Source organism: Choloepus didactylus, chromosome 2, assembly GCF_015220235.1.
Source record: "Choloepus didactylus isolate mChoDid1 chromosome 2, mChoDid1.pri, whole genome shotgun sequence".
Taxonomy (NCBI): Eukaryota; Metazoa; Chordata; class Mammalia; order Pilosa; family Megalonychidae; genus Choloepus; species Choloepus didactylus.
In genome coordinates this window covers 88,657,983-88,681,970 of record NC_051308.1, presented here as the reverse complement: position 1 = coordinate 88,681,970, position 23,988 = coordinate 88,657,983, and the positions used below count along the sequence as shown (strand labels likewise).

The window sequence follows — 23,988 nt, the reverse complement described above, 5'->3', positions numbered from 1 at the left end:
TGGGTCAGAAGATAATCATTGAAAGTCATGATCATTCTGGCAGTGAGTCTCCCCTTCCCTTCCCTGGGCCTCTGAGCCTGTCTTATGACATCTTCCTAACTGACCCTCTATGCCTGGGCCCCTGACCTTGTTAAACCTGTGGGTCTGTGAATCCGCTCTTAAACTTATAACATTCTCACACCTCTACCTTGTCTATGGCTCTCCTGACCCTGGCCACAATAGCAGCTCTTTCCCTTATATCTAATCCGTTAATATCCATCATACTTCTCTGGACCAGCTGCATTACCGGTCCTGGCCTCTCTTGGCCTGGTTCTACTGCTGTCACCCAGATCCAGGGTGAGAGCAGAAAACAGACATGTCTGCTGGCTGAGAGCTGCAGCTCACTTTCACTGGGACTTGTGCCTCAGTCAACCAACGCAAGAACAGCTCAGAGCTGCACTGTCAAAAGCCTATGGCTGTCACGTAGTTCACCACAAACATGCTGCTTGTTTTCAGCATCCACCAAAGCTTCCAGAGACACCAGGTATGTAGCTGACCATGTACTCACGGGTAGAGAAGTTGGTGCTGATGGTGCCACTGGTGAGAGGCCCACTGGTGGCGTACATGGTGACGGTATAGTGGGTACTAGGAAGCAGGTCCGTAAGCTGGAATTTCTCATTGACTCCATCAACTAGGATGGTCTCTCCAGCAACTGAAATGAGATGAATATGGATAAGGCTTGAATAAGGCTATTCAGCTTTGGAAGGAACTACCAAGTCTGAAGGCATTTCACAAGGCTTTGATATTAGAGAATTTTGGAAAAATCTTTTAGAGGATAACTGGTTTAGCATCTTATTCCATGAAAGGATCCCCTCTCATCCCTTTCTACATCTTTATCGAGAAAAATATTCCTTATATGGAGGCCAAACTGTTTCTCTATAATGTATACTCGGGCATCTGCAGTTAGAAAGATCTAAATCTTTAGTTTACATGAACACTTCCTCCCTACCACCCTTCCTAAACAAGTCCTCCCTTCTTCAAATTGAAAAAATTCAGTTCCTCCCCCTTTACTCTTAAGTTGTGATTCCAAACCCCCCACAATCCTGGCTGCTTTTATCCTGACAAGCAACAGTTTATCATTGTCCCTCCTGAAATGTGAAACCTGGAAGAGAATAGAGAACAACTATGGAGACGTACTCACCAATGAAACAAACGGGGTCATCACTGCTTCTTTTTGTGACATTTATGTTAATCCTTTAGATTTTTTGGACAGTCATGTGACACTATTGTCACATGCTGAGATTATTGCTAACCAAAGACCTTGTTCATGCCCTCCACCCCCACTCCACACAACATTTGGATCTGTGGGCAGGTCTTTACATTCATTTCTCTTGCATTTTGCCTGTTGGTTGAGTTGTGGACCCCTGTTTCAGTTTATTAAAATATTTTGAATTTGGATTCTATTAGTCACAGTTTTCATACACAAATTTGGTAAGCATGTCTTCTCTGCATTTATTCAAGCTGTTGGTAAAACTGTTCATTAGAACAGGGCCAAGTTCTCTATTGTGCTATGAGAACACTCCTGAATCATTCAGCATTTAACAAAAGTTTACTAGGCGCATATACAAAGCAAGTAGGGCTTGAGGTATCAAATTTTTTTTGTGGTCTAAAGGTAGAGAAAGACATGCAAATAAATTAAAATACAACTAATTCTTAGGCAAAGCTACACAATGACCCTATCCTTCAGTATCCTTCTTTCCTATGTCCCATTTAACACTACTGCTGTACCAAACCGTTGGCAGTTTCTCAAAGTCCTCGTGTTTTTTCACACCTCTGCAAATACACATGAGGCTGCTGTTTTTCTTAGAATTCCCTCTCTTTTCTTCTCTTTTTAAGTTCTGCTAAGACCTGCCTCCTTCCTTTCCCTCAATCTCCTTGCCCCAAATTGTAGTGGCCCCTGATATGTGATCCATAGAGTTCTGTGCTTGCTTCTACCCTGGCATCCCTCACATTGGGTTGTAACTATTCACTTCTCTGTGGCATCACTAGACAGTGAGTTCCATGAAGACAAGGACTTATGTTTTGTCTCTAAATCCCTGCAGCCTTGTAGAGTGTCTGATCTATGGGAAGTCATGAAAAATATTTGTTAAATGCATGGAAGTTAATTGCTATGATGGAGCGGTGCACTTTGTACCTGAGAGGAGGTGTGCCAGTTTGAATGTATTGTGTCCCCTAAATGCCATTATCTTTGATGTAGTCTTGTAGGGGAGCTGTTTTGGTGCTGATTAGATTTGCTTGGAATGTGCCCCACCCAGCTGTGGGTGATGACTCTGATGAGATATTCCCATGGAGGCATGGCCCCACCCATTCAGGGTGGGCCTTGATCAGTGGAGCCATATAAATGAGCTGACTCAAAGAGAAGGAACTCAGTGCAGCTGTGAGTGATGTTTTGAAGAGGAGCAAGCTTGCTAGAGAGGAACGTCCTGGGAGAAAGCCATTTTGAAACCAGAACTTTGGAGCAGATGCCAGCCACATACCTTCCCAGCTAACAGAAGTTTTCTGGACACCGTTGGCCATCCTCCAGTGAAGGTACCCAATTACTGATGTGTTACCTTGGACACTTTATGGCCTTAAGACTGTAACTGTGTAGCTAAATAAACCCCCTTTTTATAAAAGCCAATCCATCTCTGGTGTTTTGCATTCTGCAGCATTAGCAAACTAGAACAGCAGGTGTGTCTGCCTTGGGGGAATAAGGAAAGCTTTGACAGAGTAGTGTTGAGGTTAAGACTTGAAGGGTGGGTTTTCTAGGCAGACAAGTGGAGATAGAATTTCCTGGAGGAGGAAAGAGAATGTGCAAACGTACAGAGGCTTGAGAAGCAGGGCGAAAGTTAAGAAATGCAGGATCATGGCATGCAGGAGGAGTAGTAGGAGTTGAGATGGAATGTGCATATACACATAGAGGTCAGGACATATCCGTTGTAATGGTATTCTTTCTTTGAGGCATCTCATCCAAATCAGCTACAGCACCTAACAGTGCTAACTCCAAATATGGTCCATCATACATTTTTCCATTTTAACTAAGGACTAAATGATAAGTGAATTTTTCTAATTCCTTGCTGAAAAAAGTGCACTAACAGATTTGTTAATAAAAAGCAAAGACATAAAGTGGTCTTAGTACACCTTGATCTTAGTGAACCTGTCCTGGTTATGTAGGAATCACTAATTCCTTTTCCAATTTATTTAATAGTCTGTTTTAGTTTTTATTCTCCTAAGCTTTGACCATAAGTTTACTTCTTTGTAGTTTACAGAATCGGCTTTCTCTGCCATTTTTGAAATAGAAGACATCTGCCTGCCTTCCTTCTTCAGCATCTTTGTTCTCTAGATTTCTGAATATAACCTGTAATGTTCTGTGATCACATGTTTAATTTAGGTAGGGAAATAATTTTCTTAGGTCTAGAGAATTGAACTATTCGATGCTATTTTGCTTTAGATTTCTCTGTGCAATTTCGAATAGTGTAAACATGGTGAAGAAGACATTGAAACTCAAGATTTTATGTTGGTTCAATCTTGTGGGCGGGATATGAGTATAGAAGGCCAAACCAACAGAGGGTTTAGTAATTCTGGAATCTCCTGTCACCCGTTATCACACATTATCTGCTCCTATGACTTTAGTATTTTTCTTGTTCATGCTTTCTAGTCTTTAGCATTTGGGGGCAGGTCTTAGCTTATTCTGAGTTTTGGTCTTTCTTCCACTGTTTCTCTGTTTTTGTATATGTTCTTTGTTATGTGTCCTTGCACTTTTCAGATTCAGCTTTCTTAATTCCTATATCTGATACAATTTGCAGAGTTTGAAGACAAAAAGAAGGAATACTTCTCAAAAACTCTCCCACGTTGACAAAAACATCTGGCTTCTTCACCTTAGACTAGTCTGCAGCCCCAGTCCCCTCCACCCCCACCTGCCCTTGCACAGGTCTGCAGATGCCCACCTGCGAAGTGTGTGAGAACGATGACATAGTTCTCCACTTCACCCACGGGTGCCTTCCACTGCAGCAGGGCTTCGGTTGGAGTGATGTTGGTAGCCATCAGGTCCACAGGGTTGTCCATGGCTGAAAAAAGAATAGGAGAATATCAGTTAATGGTCAGAGGAGCTTCAGGATGAAAGTGCAGCGGACTCTGATCCCAGAAGTTTCACTCGTAATGCACTTTTGCTATCATACTACACAAAATAGTGAAGTGATAAAGACTTCTTCACTTTCTCCTTTTCTGGTTCCATCAGCCTCTTCCTTCTTTCCCATTGTCCTTCCTCCCCAGTATCCAGCTCTTCCCTGATTGCTCCAGCTCTTCCTTTTCATTTATTCATTAACTTGTTATGTGCAGGGCACTATGCCAGGATTCCAAATGCTATGGAGGATTCCAAAGAGATATAAGTTATGGCTCTTGTGTTTTAAATATTTAAATCCAGATGGAGAAATTAAGAACATATAGAAAGTGCTTCATTTCTCTAGTTAATGAGATAACCATGCTTCCAAGTTTCTTTGCATTTTCATAAATGTAAGGGATATGCCTTGTGGAAAGATTTCTCTTGACAAATTTCAGGAAGTAGTGTGGTGGGAGCTCCATGAGGGCACAAGAACTCCAGCACCTAGAAATTAGAAGGTACTGAACACTTGTGGAATGACTGAATAGGACTCAGGTTGCCTCTAAAAACACTCCTGGTTATTTTATTCTTGCTTCTCTACTCACATGCTTACTTTGTACTGAGTCCTGGGTATCCTTTTTGTGGCCCAGAGAGTCAAAGGCATTTTTGCAGGCTTAGGGAAGCCAGGAGTGCCTCTTTGGAGGACAGATTTTGCTCATCATAGCACCATCTTCTTATTCTTGCTTGCTCACGCTCTAAGCCTTTGCTTTATTACTGTGCCTCTCTTCCATAAACTTGGGATTTATTTTGGAAATGGATGTTATTATAGTCATTTAGGCTGACTCAACCTAAGATTTATGCAATTTAATTTTTAGGACTAAGATCTGCTTTTGGTCTGGCCCTCTTTTTAAATAAAGGTTTTTTCTTTGTTTGTTTTTGCTTGCTTATGTCCTTCATCTCAAAGGAACAACCAGAAAATAATTTTATAATTTGGAATTTGATTTGTATCCATAATCTGTGCCTTCAAGTGCAGGCCTTTTTGAGGCTGCTAATGGCTTGATCTCTCTGACGGTAAGTGTGATACCTTGAAGGACTACTCATTTCCAAAAGTTGTAAAATCCAGACCTCAAGTTAAAACAGTAACAACAAATAACACCAAAATACGACATGCTGGTGGGAAGTCTAGTTACTGAAGTTGCCAAAATAGCTCTGCCTAAACTTGAAGAAGGGCAGCTTGTATTGGTGCACCATTGAATATTTGCTTTAGAGATACTTGCTGCTCTGGTCAAGAACCCAAGGAATGAGTTTTGATCTGAGTTCCTGCTCTCTTTTACTTTGGGAATAGGAAGCCCTTGAAATACATTTTAATGTCCTCAATTAATAAAAAGCCTAATTTCTTTATTGTGAATGTCTAGGACTTTCAGAGCTTCTTTTAACTTATTGGGCATCACTTTTGGTAAATGTTTGTCCTTTTATGAAAAATGGATAATTTGATGAATTGGGTAAGATTGAACAACAACAACAAAAACGTAGCTGGGTTTTCTGTAGTTATAGGACTGGAAGGAATCTGGGGAAGATTGGAATGACATCTGGTGTCTTTAGAAGTATGTTTTGTGTGTGTGTTTCTAAAGCAACATTTCTTTGGCCATTACCTTAGAGATGCTGTTTCTGGGCTTTAAGAGCATCTACAAAAGTAGTGAGGAATTCCAAGGTATTTTTCTCTCATCCAAAATATTCCATTCTCTGAGGAAATTTAGTGACCGAAGGAAATCCAGATGTTCTACTAAAGAGACATGCTAGGTGTTTTCCCATGTACTGTGGGCACTATAGGTTAACTGGGAAGTTAAGCCTGGGGTTTGGGGACAGAAAACCTTAACTGTCTCCTCTGGTAACATCTACTACAAATCTTTGCTAGTTTTGCATGGGTGGGCTGGCTGAGGAGCCAGAGAGGGAGGGGCAGCGGAACTGCTGAAGGAGCCCCGTCCTCAGATCCATTCAAAGGGCTTATTTTCCTGAGGCAGGCCACCATCTTCTTCCTCCCCTGAGCACAGAACAAGAACATATACCTTACAACAGATGAGTGGATAAACAGAATGTGGTACACACATACCATGGAATACTATGTAGCAGTTAGAAGGAACAAGGTTAGGAAACATGACAACATGGATGAACCTTGAGGACACAATGCTGAGTGAAATATGTCAAATACAAAAGGAGAGACATTGTATGTTTCCACTAATGTGACTCTGTGAAAAATGTTAAACAAGTGTCTTATATTGTAGAATACAGGAGACCTAGAGATAGATAGCAGCTAGTGAAGGGAGAATGATAATCTAATAAGAACAGATAAGATATTGAGGGTAATCTTAATTATATGGGAATACTCAGGAATGACTATGGTTTGTTAATTTTCTTGTGGTATGGTAGGAGCATATTGGAAGCAATGGAGTTATTGCAGGATATTTGTTTTTCCTATTCCTTTGTTTTGTTTTGTTTGGAAATTTTTTTAAATTTTTTTATAAATAAAGTTTATTAAAAAAAAAAAAAGAACAAATGCAGCTACTACTTGGGGGATTCTGGTCACATAGGGTGGAGCATTTCCTGACCCCAGGGATTATTACTGAAATAAAACCCTTTCCTTCTCTGAGGATTCTAAAATATTAGATGGAGTTATCTGGGAAAATTCAGATGTTTGTCCTAGAATTCCCTTCCATCCTGTGTCTTTGAAAGGTCACTTTTCCATATCAGAAGTTCCATGAAAATGCCTAACCCAAATCAGTAAGATTCCTAGAGGGTGATTCTCTAAACTCCTACTATCAGTGAGGAATATCATGGAAGAAAGAAACTGTGAACTGCTTTGCATGACACGATGAGTCAGGGAGTACCCAGAATGGAGCCTCAGACCTCAGAACCAGTGTCCTCTGCATTTGCCAGAGCAACTTCATGCCTTGCCTCTTCTGTTTGTCGCAGGGCTTCAGCCAGGGCCCCGGCTGGGTACACAGACGGGAGACACGCCTACCTGTGTGCACGAGCGTGCAGACGCGCTCACTCTCCTCTCTGCCCCGCACGCTGTTGAGGCTGATTTCGTATTCAGTAGCTGGGTACAGCCTGGTGATGGTGAATTCGGTCACACTGTTGGGTACCACGGAGCTGTCCAGCCGTCCCACTAAGGAAGAGCAGAATCCACAGTTAAAGTTCAGTGGATCTGTCATCCATGCAGCACATGGTTCTGTCTATGTAGGAGCTCCTGGTGGCACTTTGTCATGAAGCACAGATGGGTGAGGGGCTCAGCACTCAGTGGGGAGAGAAGATAAATGGTTCATGTACTGGGAATGTTGGAACTTGAAAAGACCTTACATACTGGTCCCACTCCTTCATGTTATGGGTTCCTTGGAGCAAAGAAAATCAGGACAATTTTTTAGGCAGCTTCTAACAAGCTGTTTTTTTCGGAGGCAATTACCTTAAGGACAGGATGGCTACAAAGTGTTCCAAACAGGGCAGAGACAGGGTAGCCTGAAAAACTGTCCTATCCCTCACTGGAAGTAAGAGTGCCCTCCACTTTGTTAACAATGTCACATACGCCAGAGCGAACCGGCAAGATGTAGGTGAGTTCCTCTGACTCATAACATGGCTGGAGAGGCTGAATAGGACCACGTCACTCGTGGCTCCCTCCAAAGCTCCCTCTGGCTTCGCTGGGTCTTTAGCAGCCCTCGGGATTCTAGTCTTTGACTTTACTCTTTTGGGAAAACACACATGACCCAGACTCTTGGCAAGTTCTTTTAGGGCTCTTCATTTCTCTTTACACCACATAGATAATGGTGACCAGTTAATCCTGCTGGTGAAGTGCCTGCTTTCTAGATGGATTTATCAAGTCTTTTGTGAGAGAAGTTGGTGAGTTCTAGGTTTCTTGGCCCCTCCTTGGTCATCCGTGCTTATTCTGATGGAGAAATAAGCAGAGAGGAGGAAAACTGCAGGCAGGAGGCTGATAGCCCCGGGGAGATGCCAATGCTTCACTAATAATCTACACCCAGCTCCAAATCGCAACCATTTTTGAGAAATAAAATAATTTTATTACCTTGTGTGGGCCGATATGATACTCGGTAGTAATCAAAGGATGCAACAGGAGGGCTCCAAGAGACCACCACTGATTCCTTGGTCACATTGCTAATGGTGATGTCCTTGGGTGGATCAATTCCTACAGGGATAAGGGTGGTTTGGGGGGAAAAAAACAGCACAGTGTGAAAAAGAATCCCTGCATATTTTTTCATGCAGACCAAGAGCCTATGGTGTCCCAGAGGCAGACAACCTCTTTCTGTATTCTATGGCATCCTTAAAACCATGGTCAGATGAGTCTAACGTGAAACCTAGTAGGTATGGCCAAAGCCATATTCATGGAGAAAATTTTAACAATATGGAGCCAATCTGGTGAGGTATGTGTCTGTTCAATAAGTGTTACCTATCTGATGGCCAATGGGGAATTTTCCTTTAAATTCATATGCTTTCTTTTAATCTGGGAGTAACATGGTCTCTGGGGGGACTTCTTTGGGATAAACCCATCTCTGCCTTAATTTCTTATTTTGTAGCAGCCACCTTTGGTTCAATTTGGAAAAACTGCCTATTGACTGTACAGCAATTGCAGAGCAGAAATACAGAACAAATCCACTTTCCTAAATTGTATTTCATTTATGCTGCATGCTTTATTTATTTGTTTGTTTGTTTATTTAGACTGCTGGGGGATTGCAGGGTCAAAACCAGCCGGGTGTTTAATCCACTGTAGGGTTTGTGAGTTCTTGTCACTATGTGGGAAACTACACAAACACACATGTCCTCTCCCACATGCACACTCTTATTTGGAATTGTATTTGGGAATGATGAGATGGCCATCCAGTTCATCTCAGGATATCTGTGTTTTCCATACAATGTGAAAATTAAGTCCTTTTTCCAAGTGCCAAATTGCCATGTAGTTGTGTGCTGGTCCCATGTAATTTTAAGGAGGCCTCATTTGCTGGGCAGTCAAGAGAAGGTTCTCCAGGATAGGAAGAGGAATTTCCTCACTGTAGATGGGTTTCCTCTAGGAGATTAGCTCTCTCCAGAGCTTTCTCCTAGGCTGGTAGTGGGAAGAATGTGGACCAAAGCATTCAAGCCCTCGCCTCCTTAAGACATTGGGTCTGTCCTACCTTCCCAATGGGCGTTTCCCACTGTATGCATCAAATGTAGCACTGGAAGAAGTAGCTGTTTCAGAACAACTCACAGATTCTTTCTAGCCAAATTAAGCAGACCCCTAATCCTTGGATCTTTTTATTAATTTACTTTTATTAATTTCTTTGACTTATCAAAGGCTACTGTGTGAACCCCTTCCTCACCTGCTGTGAAGCCCTTCGGCCTCACCTGTGGTGATGGAGCCCACAATGGGCTCAGAGGTCACCGTGCCATGGACAGCCACCAGGTTCACTATGTACTCAGTGGCCGGCTGCAGGCCCATCAGGACAGCATGCCTCTTGGTGGCGTCTAGCGACATCTCCAGAGTCTCTTCCTCTTCATCCCGGGGGCTGTAGTTCAGAATAAGTCTATCTGCCGGGGGGGATGGGTCACTCCAGGTGATGTTCACGCTGGAGGAGGTCACGTGAGAGAAGTGCAGATGGGAGATGGGGCGGAAGCCTGCAAGCAGAGTGGACGGATGATCCTGAAACTCCTGTGAAGTAGTGGGTCTACTGTGATGGAACTGCTGCCCAAATGAAGGGATCTGCTCTCCTTGCTAAAAAGGGCTACACCTTCACCAGCTGACCCTCTAGTCCTGTTCACTCCCACATCCCCAAGCCTGAAAAATGAATGCCCTCAGCAGGATAAAACCAAAATTACTACTGTGAGTTATTCATAATACTGATCCAGGATTTAAAATCTCTATCCTTGAAGGAATTTAACAACCCATGGGTCCTCTAAATACCTACTGATTTAGTAACTGATTTAGTGCAGGCAGAAAAGATGGACAGAATCAACCACTATGTCCTTACTACAGGAGACCAGACGCAGATTTTCAGGCCTGTAGGCACCGTGCTCCCCTCTCCCTTTACTTCCAACCATCCCTCTTGATGTATTGATTAGATTCTCCTTGATCTCTTCTTTCTCTACCCACATGTTCCTCCTTTCTCTAACAGAAATGGGGCACTGGGAGACTGGGCTGCCTATATGACCTTCTCACGCTGAGCTCCGCTGATCCTTGAACCTGGCTGGGTGGGATCTTGGGACCCCCACAGAATTTCTTCTGCCCTGGTACCTGTGAATGCATCCACAGTGGACTCCAAACTCTGCTGCCGACCCCTCTCAGCGGTGATGGATATGATGTACTCTGCCCCAGGCTCTAGGTCTGTCAGGGTATACGAGGTCCTGTCCTTGGGCACAGTGACTTCTGAGGAAATCCCAGAGGAGGGGGTAAAGATAATTCGGTAGTGGTCGATGGGGCCGCTGGCCTTGCTCCAGATGAGGGAGATGGAAGTCTCTGAGGATGCTGTTACCATGAGGTCCCGGGGACTGTCCAGTTCTGTGGATCAACATAAGAGGCCTATTTACACACATTCCACAAGAGGCCGGTTTTAATTGGACCACCCTGTAGGTTTCTAAGCTCTCAGCAGGCCTGCTGACCATGAGGATTGGTTTGTCACTGCTGGCACATATCTCATACTTCATTAAGCACCTTCCCTTTGAAAGATGCCAGGGGCTTGGCAAACAGATAGATAATCTGCAGAAAGGCATTATCAGTTCAGACACCACTGGAATGCATCCGCCTCTGGGACAAAGCTAGATGCTGGTTTTCAAGCTCTCCATATTCATTTTCTCCCAGTCTTTCTCAGTGAGCCAACCAGGGCAAATGTGACCCAACATCAAGTAAGGATTTCCACTCCTGGCAACAATAGCTCCCTCTATCCCCGAGGCCATTTTGACTTGGCCTGGCCATGGATGTACAGGCAACTAGATCTGAGGACTCCTGGGGATCCCTGTCTAGGAGGTTCTTGACTTCTCTAGGAAAGGTTGTCCATGCTAGACTAAGCCTTGGGATGGGGGTTGGTTGAAAATTCCCACCTTGGCTGCTGTACCTAAGCTATTAGATTGTCCTTGAAATTTAGCTTGGCTTTGGAAGCAAAACTGTTGGATCCAGATTAACAAGGGTGGACTTTTTTTTTTTCCTTGGATTTAAAAGGTTGTTTTGAATTCTAGACCTTCACCCCAGTGGCCCATGGTGCAGAGTGAGGGACACACTTTACCTGATACGGGGTGGTCTGGAAAGAAATATAGCTTGCTAGGGCACTAGTCTATTTGGGACTTCCCATTTGTTTTGCACAGCTCTGGGAAGCCTGTTAGGCCATAGGGACAATGCACAAATCAATGGGGTGATCAACGGGGACCCTATCCTATGTGCCAGATGTCAGAGGTAAAGCTCAGGGAAATCAAAGAGTTGCAGGTGGATGTTTTTCCTCAGAGTGGTAGTGGTCACCAGGGACCTGGTCTTTGGGGGCATTGCCTCTGACTAATCCTTGCGAGAACAAGCCTCCATGGCTCCTTGGACTTACAGGATGTCCTGGTCTTCCTCATCAATTCTCCTACTCACCAGTCCTGGCGTTCATGGTGGCTGGTACACTTTGCTGAGAGTTCATGACGGCAGATATTCCAACTCCATACTCAGTGCCAGGCACCAGATCTAGTGATAGGTGCAGAAACAAAACATCACTCTCTGTGAGTGTTAAGGGTTAAGGTCCGAAAAGGGGAAGCAAATAATCTCAGATTCCTTTCTAGGTCTTGTTTTTAGTCTCTCCTCCTCCTAATTTTACCTATTAGGAAATTCCAATTTCAACACTTAGGAAATTCATGCCAAGTCAATAGGTGGCCAGTGGACAAGCTTCCTTCTTGCTGCTCACCTTGGGAAGGCAGCAAGCTGCCCTTGTCAGTGACCTTCAGAGGTGTGCCCCCCTGTAGAAGGCCTTCTGGTGATACTCAGTCCCAGGTTGGCTAGAACCAGTGAAAGGATCATTATTTAAGTTGTGCATTGGGGGAATATGCGATTGAGAGAGATTGTGTGGACATGGCTTTTGAAGGATTTCTTGATTGCTGGTTATGATGACCGAGCTGTGCCTTTTATAGTCAGGGACTGAGGCAACTGTGGAAGGAGGTTTTCTCTGAGCACAAGGCTGTCAGGCCCTTAACGCAATGGGATGCAGAAGCCCTGTTGCTGTGGGCTCCTTACCAAAGCTAGGAGTTCAGGCCTCGGGGTATTTAAAGCTACGGATCAGATTGGATCCAGTTTTAGGATAACTTCTAGGAGACTCTAGGAAGATGGAAGAAATGATAAACTATCCAAGTAAAGGATGTACACCTTTCCGAGGAAATTCATTGGGGGTTCAATTAAAGCAGGATTAGTGGGAGGTTCCATGAATATCTGGAGTTATCTTGGGTCTTTCCCAACGCTCTTTCACATTCTTTTTCAGACCAACTTGTTTAACTGGTGCATTAATTTCCTGTTGCTGCTGTAACAAATTACCACAAACTTTATGGCTTAAAACAACACAAAATTATTATTTTACAGTTTAGGAGGTATGAAATCTAAAATGGGTCAGCAGTGCTGCATTCCTTCTGGAGGCCCTAGGGGAGAATTCATTTCCTTGCCTTTTCCAGCTTCTAGAAGCTGCATGCATTCCCTGACTTGTGGTCCCTTCTATCCTCAAAGCTAACAGCGTAGCATTTTCTAACTAGCCCCTCCACCCAACCTCTGCTTACATTGTCACATCTCCTGTGACCCTCCTGCCTCCCTCTTATAGGATCCTTGTGATTACATTTGGCCCACCCAGATAATCCAGAATGTTCCCCCATCTCTGGATCCTTCACTTAATCTTAACTTATTCCTTAACTTAATCACCTTCAAAGTAAGGAGACCGACTCACAGGTTCCAGGGATTAGGACATAGACATCTACACACTGACCTCAAACTCATCCTGATTTATTAGAACTGGGGTTTGTAGGAAAATGCAATCAAGATCAAATCATCACCCCCAGGGACCTCCTATGATCAGTCTGAGTCCTTCTGGTGGGATGTTTGTAGGACTCTGTATGGGTTCCCCAGAACCGCTGCTGAGTATAATGCTTTTCTACATTTACATAACATCTGTGCTTTTCAGAATGTGTTTTAAGCCCCATCAAAACCTTGTGAGGAAGGTGAGATGGGTAGTCTTTTCTACAACGTTTTATAAAAAGAAACTAAGGATAGAATAACTTGTGAAAAGATGGAGATGACACCCAGGTTTCTGGTTTCAGGGTTCAGGACTTTTAGGAGGACTGAGATGTACCCTGAGAGCTGTTGTCACTTCCCTGGGATCTCCAAAGTATGTGATTTTGAAAGGAAATGTATTAGGTAAATTTTCCTTAACGCTAATGACTTGGTTGAATCAGGGGAGTGCTGCATGGTAGCGAGAGGGTTCTGCAGCTCCCTCCTCAGCATAGGTTTGGCATAGCCCGTGCAGTAAATAACCCCATGCTGGAGTACCTGAGGGCCTGGCAGCCCGGGTGACCTGGCTGCCTCAAAGGAATGCTGCCCTGTCTGGGTGGCCATTCGAATCAGCTCCCTTTTCTGCTTCCTGAACAAGCTCCATCCCTCTCTTAATCTTTAGTTCTTTCTTTCTTTCTCTAAAGTGCCAACATCAGCGGAGGTAAAATGACCAGGCTTTGAGGTCTGGCATACCTACATTCGTAGTCAGGCTTGGCCACCTTCTACCTGTGTTACCTTGACGTTTCCATAGAATGGGAATAACAGTGTCAATCTCAGAATGTCATTGTGGGGATTAAATGAATCAATGCATGTAAAGAGTAATAACAGCCAATATTATTATTACCTTGCTTAGGGATCCTGTTCCTGGATCTTGAGTCCATTTTTTATTGTTGTTGTTGTTTGTTTGTTTTTGGTGGGTGGTCTTATCAGCTACAAAAAAAAACACCTCAGGCAGGTACCCACGTTGGTTCTAGGCACATCTGAGTTCAGTTTGCTGAGATTTGGCCTGATGGCTCTGATCAAAACTAATGATTCACGGAATTCAGGTGTCAGTGAGGAAATCTCCCCTGTCTGAGTACCTGCACTAGAATAAGTGGGTGATTGCAATGCCCCCAGATCTGTTGGAAGCACACATTTAACTGTCAATATGTTGGACAATTCTCAGGTACATCCTTGGAGAAATTAGATTACTTTTGGGACATAAACTATTTTTCTCAGGCAACTGATTGAGACATTCGGTTGTTGATAATGAACTAGAAATTCTCCGATGTAGATGAAGGGTGACAGATTGAGGGGGGACAACAAAAATATGTTGCCAAACAGATCTAACACGTAACATTTTCATCTGAGTTTCTTATTTATGACGCTTAAATGAAATGTTCAATAATTTACAATGAAATCACCTTCTTCCAGAAAACTGCAGAGCAGAATTTAAAGCACTCCCTTCCCAAGCTTTCTGTCTGGGGGATGGGGAAGTGGAACTCGCTTACAGGTTTGTGCCTGCTGCTTTCCTTTGATTTTCAGCAGCTTTCTTCCTGTGCTGCAAGTGAATTGTTGCTCTTTGCCAGCAGATAAAATGCAGTTCTGCTGGAAAAGAAAATGTGTATCTGAGGCATATCCAGCATATTTATATATCAGCACTCTGAGACTCCTAGGATTTCTCACTTTATAAAGTTCTCATTGCTCTCTATCAATGCTCCCTTTATCTTTCCATCCAACTCCTGCAAGTGGTAGCATATAAATGACCCTGTCCCCTTCCGTAACAATAGCTCAGAAAATTTGTCCCATAAGAAACCACCATGCTTCATCCCTTATAGAACTTCCTTGGTTTCACTTGGAGGTTGATGCTTTTCTCAGCTATTTCCCTGCACACCCATTCTTCTTTGAACTCTTAAAGCACACAGTTCATTCACTCAACAAATATTATTGAGTTCCTCCTTTGGGTAAGGCACAAGGCTATGTGCTGGGGAGATCGGGGTGAGCTAAATGGACATCAGTCTTGCCCTTATAGAGATGAAAGGTAAATTCTTGATTTATGGAGTACCCATAAAACACCAAGCAGTGAACTAGAAGAATAATGAAGAAGGAAGGTAGAGAAGGTGGGATTGGTAAAGAATGAAGGAGGATTTTTGAGTGCCAGATGGTAGAGTGCTGTTATAACTATTGCTTCTTAGAGATTCATACTTGTTATATTATTTAATCCCACAGCAGCCCTGCTGGGAGGGTATTGCTGGAGAGCAAACAGAGACACATTGACCAAGGTCACAAAGCAAATACATATTAAAGCTGAGTTTGGAGCCCAAGTCCCTTGTTCCTTCTGCCACACCACAGCATGGCTGGCCCCTGTCCCTAAGAGTCTTACAGTCTAGTAGTGGGGAATGGAGAAAGCAAATTAGAACTTGAGAGTGATTTGATGCTACACCGTGGGTTGCTGACTTTGAAAGCCATTTCAGAGGAGGGGAGAAATCAGCATGGGCAGGAGTAGCCAGAGGTGGCTTTCTAGACAAGGAGCTTGAGTTGAATCTTGAAGACTAGCTAAGATTAGGAAAGGCAGAGGGAAGCAAGTATGGAATTCTCTGGTGGTCAGGATGAGGTATGGTGAGTAGAAATAGATTAACAGGGGCTAGAGAGCTACTGGGACAGGCAAATTCTCACCTGCATGGCAAGGACCATGGATGATAAAGTCAGAATGACTTACTTCTCCTTGTTTAGGAAATCTAGTCTTCATGCTTACCTCTGCTGGTGGAGAAGGTAGTAAGAAGGAGACCCAAGTAGTTGAGATTGCTCTTTCTTGCCAGCAAAAACACAAACAAGACACTTGTCTAGGCTAGGTTGCATTTAAGTGGACATGTAGAAATATGAGACTTGTTCACCTCTAAATCCCTGGGCTCATCTCCCAAGTGTCTGTGAAGCCCAAGGCTTACAAACCGTGGTTAGAGATTTGTTTGGTACAAGTGCACTGGACACCTATCTGAGAACCCTGACCCCAAGGAGCTGGTGATCTAACAGGGGACACAAGAAAATCCATTAATTTTACAATTCAATGTGATTAGAACAAAAGTAAGAATTTGCTCTTTGCATCCTTTTCCCTTATAACAATCACGTTATTATATTGTTATTGTTAGTTTGCATGTCTGTTTTCTCACTAGAAGCTTAGGTCTTTGGGTCAAGGGATTTTACATTTCTGTAATTCATCTTCAGTACGAGCAGAGTGAAAAAATATATGAGGCATGAAAGCAGCATGGTGGTGGCAGTGGTGGTGGGGAGTGTTGGGAAAATTTTCAAGAGAGGATGTCTGCACTGGGTTTTGAAGGATCAGTGGACACGCGGCTGGGGGTGGGCATCCCAGTCAGAGGGCATAGCCTGTGCAAAGGCAGATCTGGTAAAATAGTTCATGAAAACTAGGGACCTAATATAAGACCCCTCACTGGAAAATTTTCCAGTGGTGGAATTTTGGGTTCAGAGGTTTCACAGAGGGGGTGATTTTGGAGGCAGAGGGTCTTCTGGGAAGCTCCTTAAATCGTACCAGACAGGCAACAATCTACTTTTTAATATAATGCAAAGCTGAGCTCCCAGGAACCCCACTCTTACCTTCTCAGATACTGGGAGGTGCTTTGAGGACATCTCCCTGCTTTCTGGTGAGGATGATACTCAAGTATCAAGAGAAGCAGCCAATTCCATGCTGATTATAAGGAAGGGACAGGCCTAACAAACCCACATTTTAAAAAATAGTAATTCTAAGAAGCTTTCTCAGATGGAACTTGCTTGTTGCCAGTGAATTAATGAGAAACATGTCTCATCAGCCCCTGACCCTTGGGAACATCTCATCTCTGTGTCTATCCTGTAAACAAGAGTTTCTTTGTGAAGAAGCCAAAGCAGAAGCTGAAGCATTCCCACCCGGCTTTTCTCCTGGTTCCGTTTTCTTCACCCCATTAACATAAATAAGGGGACAGGCACCCCTATGTCCTGGCTCTGTGAGGAAGCGGAGTGTAGAAGCCTCTACCCTTATTTTCCTCTCTTCTACTTGGTCTCTGCAGCCCACTCCCCACTGTCTGCCCCCCAGGAAGGCGGCCCCGTGTTCAGAGGGTACCTTACCCAAGTGACCACTTGAGGTCACTGTGACTTCGCCCAGAGGAGGCTGAGCACAGTCTGGCTCCAGCCGCCCCCCAGGCTCATCACCCGGCCCCCACCCCCTCAGAGGAGCCCGTGGGGCAGTTAAGCTCTGGCACTGGGTTTGGTGTTTGTGCACCAGCAGGCCAGGGAAGTGCAGACAGGGTGAGGCGAACATTAAGTGCCTTGGTCGGCACTGAATTCCAGCTGGACTCCTTCTGGAGTGTTGGGTTTCTTCATGGAAAATCCTTCTGTGGACAAGCGCATCACCTGCCTTTGCACCTTGAGGAGCCCACCTTCTCACCACTGCACCCCTGAGAAGAAAATGTGGGGTTTGGTTGGTGGCCCCTGTTTTATGTCCCCAGCAACCAGAGGCCTTGAAGGTGGCAACTTGCACAGCCTGACTGGGACATGCTTGCAGAATCCAGCCTTGTGAGTGTGTGTGTGAGTGTGTGAGTGTGTGTGACTCGGCATGCGTGTGTGTAGGGGTGAGGGGTGGTGGTGGCTGACTCTAAGTCTTTATTTTCTTGAAATCCCATGTTGTATTGTGATGTCTGTGGGAATCTTCAAGCCCCTGGGTTTCCTGAGTACTTTTTGTGACCAGCAGCTGACAGAGGTAGTGACAGTGCAAAGAGAGGCAGCTGGTGGGACACTTTCATCCTGAGGCACACCAGGGGTGCCCCGTGGAGTAGGTAAGGGATGTGATGAATGACCATCCCTATCTGGAGGTACCTTGATGAGCCTTGAAGAGCCTTGATGAGTGTGTAGCACTCAGGGACCCCGTTGGGACTCAGGGTACAGAACACGGGCCAAGCAGACTAAGAGGCTGAGCGAGCCTATAAGGACTTAGCATTAAGGACACAGAAGCCACCAGAGTGGAAGAAAAAAAATCATTGCAGACACAGCCTGTTGTTCAGAAACACATTTGTACTCCAGACGGAATGCACTGGGTATTGCCTAGAGAGAATAGTGGGGGGAAACCATGTTTGGTATTTTGTGCCCCAGCCTGGCATCCGTGTTAGGAAGGGCGAGGGGGAGGCTGGGACGGGGAGCTTGCTGCCTGCTGTCAGAATGATTCAGAGATCAGGGGAGTCAGGAGGGGCATGGACTCCACAGCGAAGGGGTAAACTGTGGTTGCAGAGATGAGGCTTCCGCAGGGAGCAGCAAATACAGGTGTCATGGGTTTAGAGTCAACAATGAGAACGAAGGGGCTGTGACCTTGGATCCAGGTCTGTGCTTTGGGGGGACTGCGAACAATAAAAGAGTCAATGGACACTGAGGGCTCACTGTGTGCCAGGCTCCCTCCTCAGTGCTTGTAAATACAAGTATATATGATTTCATTTAATCCTCACACAACCTCACAAGCCAGATACGATGGCCTGCAGACAGGAAACTGAAGCACAGGACGTTTAGGAAATTTACCCAAGGCCACACACCTGGGCAGCTGACCTCCAGCCCGAGTGGGATGATGCCTGGCGCCGTGCTCTAAACCAGTGCTTCTCGCACACTAGGGTGCATACGAATCCCTTGGGGATCTGCTAAAATGCGAATTCTGATTCAGTAGCCCTGGGGTGGGCCTTGGATTCTACATTTCTTACACTTCCCCGGGTGTTGCTGATGCTGCCTCTTCCCACACCACCCTTTGAGATGCAAGGTCCTAAATCACAGCACCATACTGAGTAAGGGTGACCCCAAACAATGCATTAGCTCACAGACCTCCTCCTTCTTCTTCATCTACATTGTTATCCCCTTATTGAGCAGTTTACTGGGTAAGAAGTGTTACCCTAAACTCATTAAATATATCACCATGAGGTAAGTGATAGCATTCTTCTTTTACAGATGAAGAAACAGAGACCTAGAAAGGTTAAGTAAATTGCCCCCAAATCACACTTGAAGTGCCAGAGCCAGGATACAGAGCCCAAAGATTGGAGCACAGAGCAGAGCATTCAAATAAAGCTGGGGGCTCCAGGGTCTGCACACAGGGAAACTGGAAAGCTTTCCTTTTTATGGTCAAGGCTGCATACAGAGGAAGAAGACACAAATCTCCAGAGCCAGGATCAGACTTGGCCCTCCCTTTCCTTTCTTCCTCCACGACCCTTCCTTCTCTTTCCCCAGACACTGCAGCGCAACAGCTAACAATCCTTGTAATTCGCATCTCGGCAAGTACAGACATACTTGATTTCCTTGCACGCTCATAATCCCTTCTTAAATCATGCAAAAGCTATTTGCCTTTATAAATCTCCCCAGCAGTGAGCTCCCTGGGATAATTACGTGTAGTATATACAAAAAAAAAAAAAAAAAAGTTTTATTTTATAAGCACAACTCTAACAAAAAAATTTACCTATCTAAGCCCACCACTCAGTAAAAAATTTTCCATCCCTTATAAACCTGCAGCATTTAAATTTTGGTTGTTCTTTCTACTTTACTTCTTTAACAGAAGCAGCCAAGGAAGGGGAGACCATCTCACATCGTGGAAAAGGCTTTAGTCTGGGTCTCAAAACACAGTAGTGTCTCTTGCTAACTTTGTGAACTTGGGCAAGTTTCCAACCTCTCTGAGCCCCAGTTTCCTCAACCCTAAAATGGGGATGCTAACAATACCTACCTCCCGAGGCTGTTGTGGAGACTAAGTATGCTATAACCATGTGAAGGCGCCTGGCACAGAGAGTGGAATCTTCTTTTTTTTCCAGATAATGGGAAGTAATAACTAGATGTGACTGGGTCCTTCTCTACATCTCTTGAGATTTTATGGCATATCTTCCATCCAAACAAAAAGTCATCATCTTTGTAAAACTGCTAATTGCCAAATCAGCCCGCGGCTCCACCAAGGGATGAGCCACACTGAGAATCAGTTCGCTCCCGCATCATTCTCAGTTTTTTGTTTAGCTTAATTTTTGTGAATGTCTCCAGCTTTCTGCAGAAGGCCCTTATGCCAGCTGTGTTTAGTTCTTTCTGTGTTTAATTCACCCCCTTTAACCTGCTTGGTCAGCATATCGTTCCATCTCCTTGCTGTTTTCTAAAGAGCACGTCTGTCAGGAAAAAGCATTTATTATATTTACTTTAACTGGCCTCATTTGGCAAGGTGGTCAGGGATTTCAGCTCTGGAGGAAAACAACTTTGATTATGCTGCCCTTGTTTACTGTACACACTCTTTGCTGTGTATCCCTTGTCTACTAAGATGGCAAATACTTTTGCAGGAAGCCAAGAAGAGAGTTAAAACAGTCTCAGTCTGTGAGCTCACTGGCAGCCCTGGGGCCACGGCTGCTTTGCACAACTTCTCCTTCATCTGAAAACCACACCCCACATTTTCAGTCATCCACCTCGGGGTGAGGTCCAGGAGGCAGGTTTCCTGGCTGGATGAGTTGAAGGCCACAGGAGGAGCCTGGCTGGGGACAGGGCCCGCTCCCAAGTGAGGTGTCAGGGTGACCTGGGGTGCTGTCTTAGCCCACACAGCAACCATGTCCCCCTCTGACACCAGCAGTGGCCTCCTGACCAGTCTGCCTGCCTCCGGGCTTGCCCTCCTCACAGCCATGCTCCACACCGCAGCTGCACACGCCTCGTCATCAGGCCACCTCAGTTAAAATCCCTCCATGACTCCCCATACTTTTCATGGGGTATGAGACCCTCCATGATCAAGCTCTTACCTTATCCCTGGCCTCTTGCAGCCTATGCCCCAGCCAGAGTGCACTGTCGTGGTTTCTAGCATTCATTCATTCATTCACTCATTCATTCAGTCAAGAAATAATTATCCAGGATCCATGATCTAGACATTGTGCTGGTCATTGGGGATTCAATGAAGAACAAAAACAGATATGGTCCAATTTTCATCAAGCTTTAGGCATAGGATAGAGACACACAATAGCAATCACACACACAAGTGCACAAGTGCACAAGGGTAACCTGAGGGGTGCTGTGAGGTGAGCAGTGACTGGTGAGGTGAGACTGCATGACAGGATGATCTGACCTGGCCTGGGAGACCAGAGGGGGCTTCCTGAGAAGTGAAGTGACAAGTGAACCAAGAACTAAAAGGGAAGTAGAAGTAGAAGTTAACTAGGTGAAGGAGGCAGTGGCAGAGCCTGTCAGGCAGAAGGGGCAGCATGTGCAAAGCCCTGGGGCAGGAGGGAAACCATATTTGAGGAACTGAAAGGAACAGATGCGTGGGCCTAGAGTACCGAGAGCACCAGGGACAGAGGCTGGGAGGTGAGACAGGGGACAAACCATGCAGCGCCTTGTGGGCCATGCTAAGAATTTGAGGTTTTGTCCCGAAAAACAATGGGAAGTCCCTGAAACGTTTGTACCTTGGAATGGCCTAATCAAAGAATTGCTTTGGAAAGATTGGTGATGGTGTGAAGACTAGGTTGGAAGTGGGAGAGACTGTGGGGAGGTTATTGCAAAGGTTAAGGCAAGAGAAGATGGTAGCTTAGACCAGGTGATGAAGGTGGAGAGTAGTGGACATATTTGACAGGTTCTTCAGTGGGATCTGGTGATGGCTGGGTGTGGGGTGGGGTGGGTCGCAGAGAGAGCTATGAGGGTGTAGACTCAGGAACCCACCTGGGCTCACTCACCTGTGAGGGTGGCTCTGGTGGTTGGACCAATGCTCTTGGGAACCAGTAGCTCATGGTATTGCTCACCCGCCAGGGTGCTGTACACAACCTTGTATTCCTGAATCTCTGCCTCACTGTTGTCCCACTCAAGGTCAAGGCTGGTTGCTGTGCGGGAACCAACCCGCAAGTTCTTGGGGGCATCAATCTCTAAAAAGAGCCAGACATCATCACCATCACACACAATAATGTGCATTTGTTGTGCCTCTTGAACTTTAAAAACTTTGGGGTGAGAGTCCATGCCTCCTGACCCTCTGCCTCACATCTGAATGCACCCTGTGGTTGCCCTTTAGCTTTTGTTCTGCCAAGTGAGGATGACAAATTCCTTGAGCAGGTTCGAGAGTTTTACTTGGGAGTTAGATATTAATGCCCTTTATGCTTCTCCTGTTTCCATTCAGGGATTCCAGTGGTGCTCTAGAAATTTTTAAATGAACCAATTAATATCCCAAACTTGAAAACAAAGCAAAGTGAAAACTTCTGGGAGAAAATCAGAGAAGTCTTCCCTGAAAAGGTGGGAAAGAGTGATACCGAAGTTAACCACCAAGCCAAAAGAAGACAGTTGATCTCCAGATTTTGAAGGGTAAGACGTCTTCCCCTGGATTTAGTTTCATAGATACCACTGAAAAGATCGCACATTAGAAAAACTAAGATACATATAGGGGATGTGACATAGTGGGAAGGATGTGAGCTTTGGGGACAGGCCTCAGTTTAAGCCCCAGCTCTGCCACTTATTGTAATGGAACCAGGACAAGTCTTTTAATCTCACTGGGCCTTGATGATCATATCTGTGAAATGGGCCAGTAATACCCACACTTTGGGTTGCTGTACAGATTAGACAATGCACGTGAATTGTGCAACATAGTGTCTAGCTCAAAAATAGGTGCCAAAGCTCTGGCTGGCTTCTTGTTGCTTGCAAGACTCATCCTGATTTCCAAAAACGTGGTACCTCCAATGCTTGCTTTCTGGGGTTCCAATGCTATGTGGCATGGGGGACTCTTCCAGAATCCTGGAGGCTTCTTCTACCTCCCAGGACTGACTCAGGCTTCTTGGCAGAAGCAACATAAACAACTTGTAGTATCATGTGTGCTGTGGTGAAAAACTGCCACATTCCAAATTGTTCTTGTCTTTGAGACTAGAATTTAACTTTGGAGTGGACCAGCCATTCATTCTGAGAAACTATTTTAATCTGCAGATGCAAGACTAGTATCTACCGATTGTTCTTGCAGAAGACTGGAATGCTGTGAATCCATCGGAATGCAGATGCTCCCAGTGAAAAGCGTTCTGTTTAGTGATATAAATTGGGTGAATCTTTTAGCAGATTTATGTCTCTGCAGCTTATTTTTCCAAGAAATGTTTCCTTACTCGATGTGGCTTTAATATGTTGGATACTGCGCATTCTTGATAGGCTGTGTATGTTATTGCTCTGGCAGTTGTTGGCAGGAGAGGAGAGTTTGGACAGAGAGGAATGGGGAAGGGACACTGAATTTCACATGAGAGGCTGGGCAAAGGCATAGGACTGGGCTTGAAGTGTGTGGCCAGAGGAAGCCAAAGAAAGGGTTATGATTAGGGTCAGGATTAGGGTGAAGGTTGAGTCCTGTACATAGACATAGTGCTCTTTGCAACTAAAAATCAAGACCTTGGGAAATGTTAGATTGTTTTTTAGTTTTTTTTTTTTTTTGCATCATTTTTGGTCACAGGGAAAGACTACAACCCTATGCCCTATGGATAAGAGGCAGTTTTCCTCTGAAGGGACTAAGCACTCCCAATGTCAAGTATCCTAAAAGAGGTCAACCCTGGGTATGAGGGCTTGGAATATAGGTCTTGGAACTGGGGTGAGGGAAAATTGTTCATTCACCCTGGGTTTTGGAGCCTGGCCTTTAGGAGGGGCAGCCGAAGGGCATCCCTGTGGGTAGGAGTTGAACTGGTCCCTGCCACACTCAGCAGGTCAAGTGCAGGCAAAGTAGATACTCAGAGGCCGCTCTGTGATGGGCTTTGGGACTGTGGGCTCTAGTAATAGCCACACCTCACATTTAAAACATAAGTTAGATCATGAGATTCCCCTGTCTGAAACTTTTCTGTGGCTTCCTGTTGTACTTAGAGTAAAACCCAATTCCTTGTCATGGTCAGCAGAG

General features: G+C 44.9%; 1 protein-coding gene across 2 annotated transcripts in view; it reads right to left on the bottom strand.

Moving 5' to 3' along the window:
- Positions 1-23,988, bottom strand: part of TNR (tenascin R) — a 428,568-nt gene that overhangs the window by 30,031 nt on the left and 374,549 nt on the right. For both annotated transcript variants that reach the window (XM_037825290.1, XM_037825289.1), the window contains 8 exons: positions 21,821-22,006; positions 11,721-11,810; positions 10,392-10,655; positions 9,506-9,775; positions 8,193-8,312; positions 7,137-7,283; positions 3,966-4,085; positions 548-691 (listed from right to left, as the gene is read on the bottom strand). In XM_037825290.1, coding sequence (XP_037681218.1) covers positions 548-691; positions 3,966-4,085; positions 7,137-7,283; positions 8,193-8,312; positions 9,506-9,775; positions 10,392-10,655; positions 11,721-11,810; positions 21,821-22,006 — 1,341 coding nt within the window. The remainder of the gene's footprint in view (positions 1-547; positions 692-3,965; positions 4,086-7,136; positions 7,284-8,192; positions 8,313-9,505; positions 9,776-10,391; positions 10,656-11,720; positions 11,811-21,820; positions 22,007-23,988) is intronic.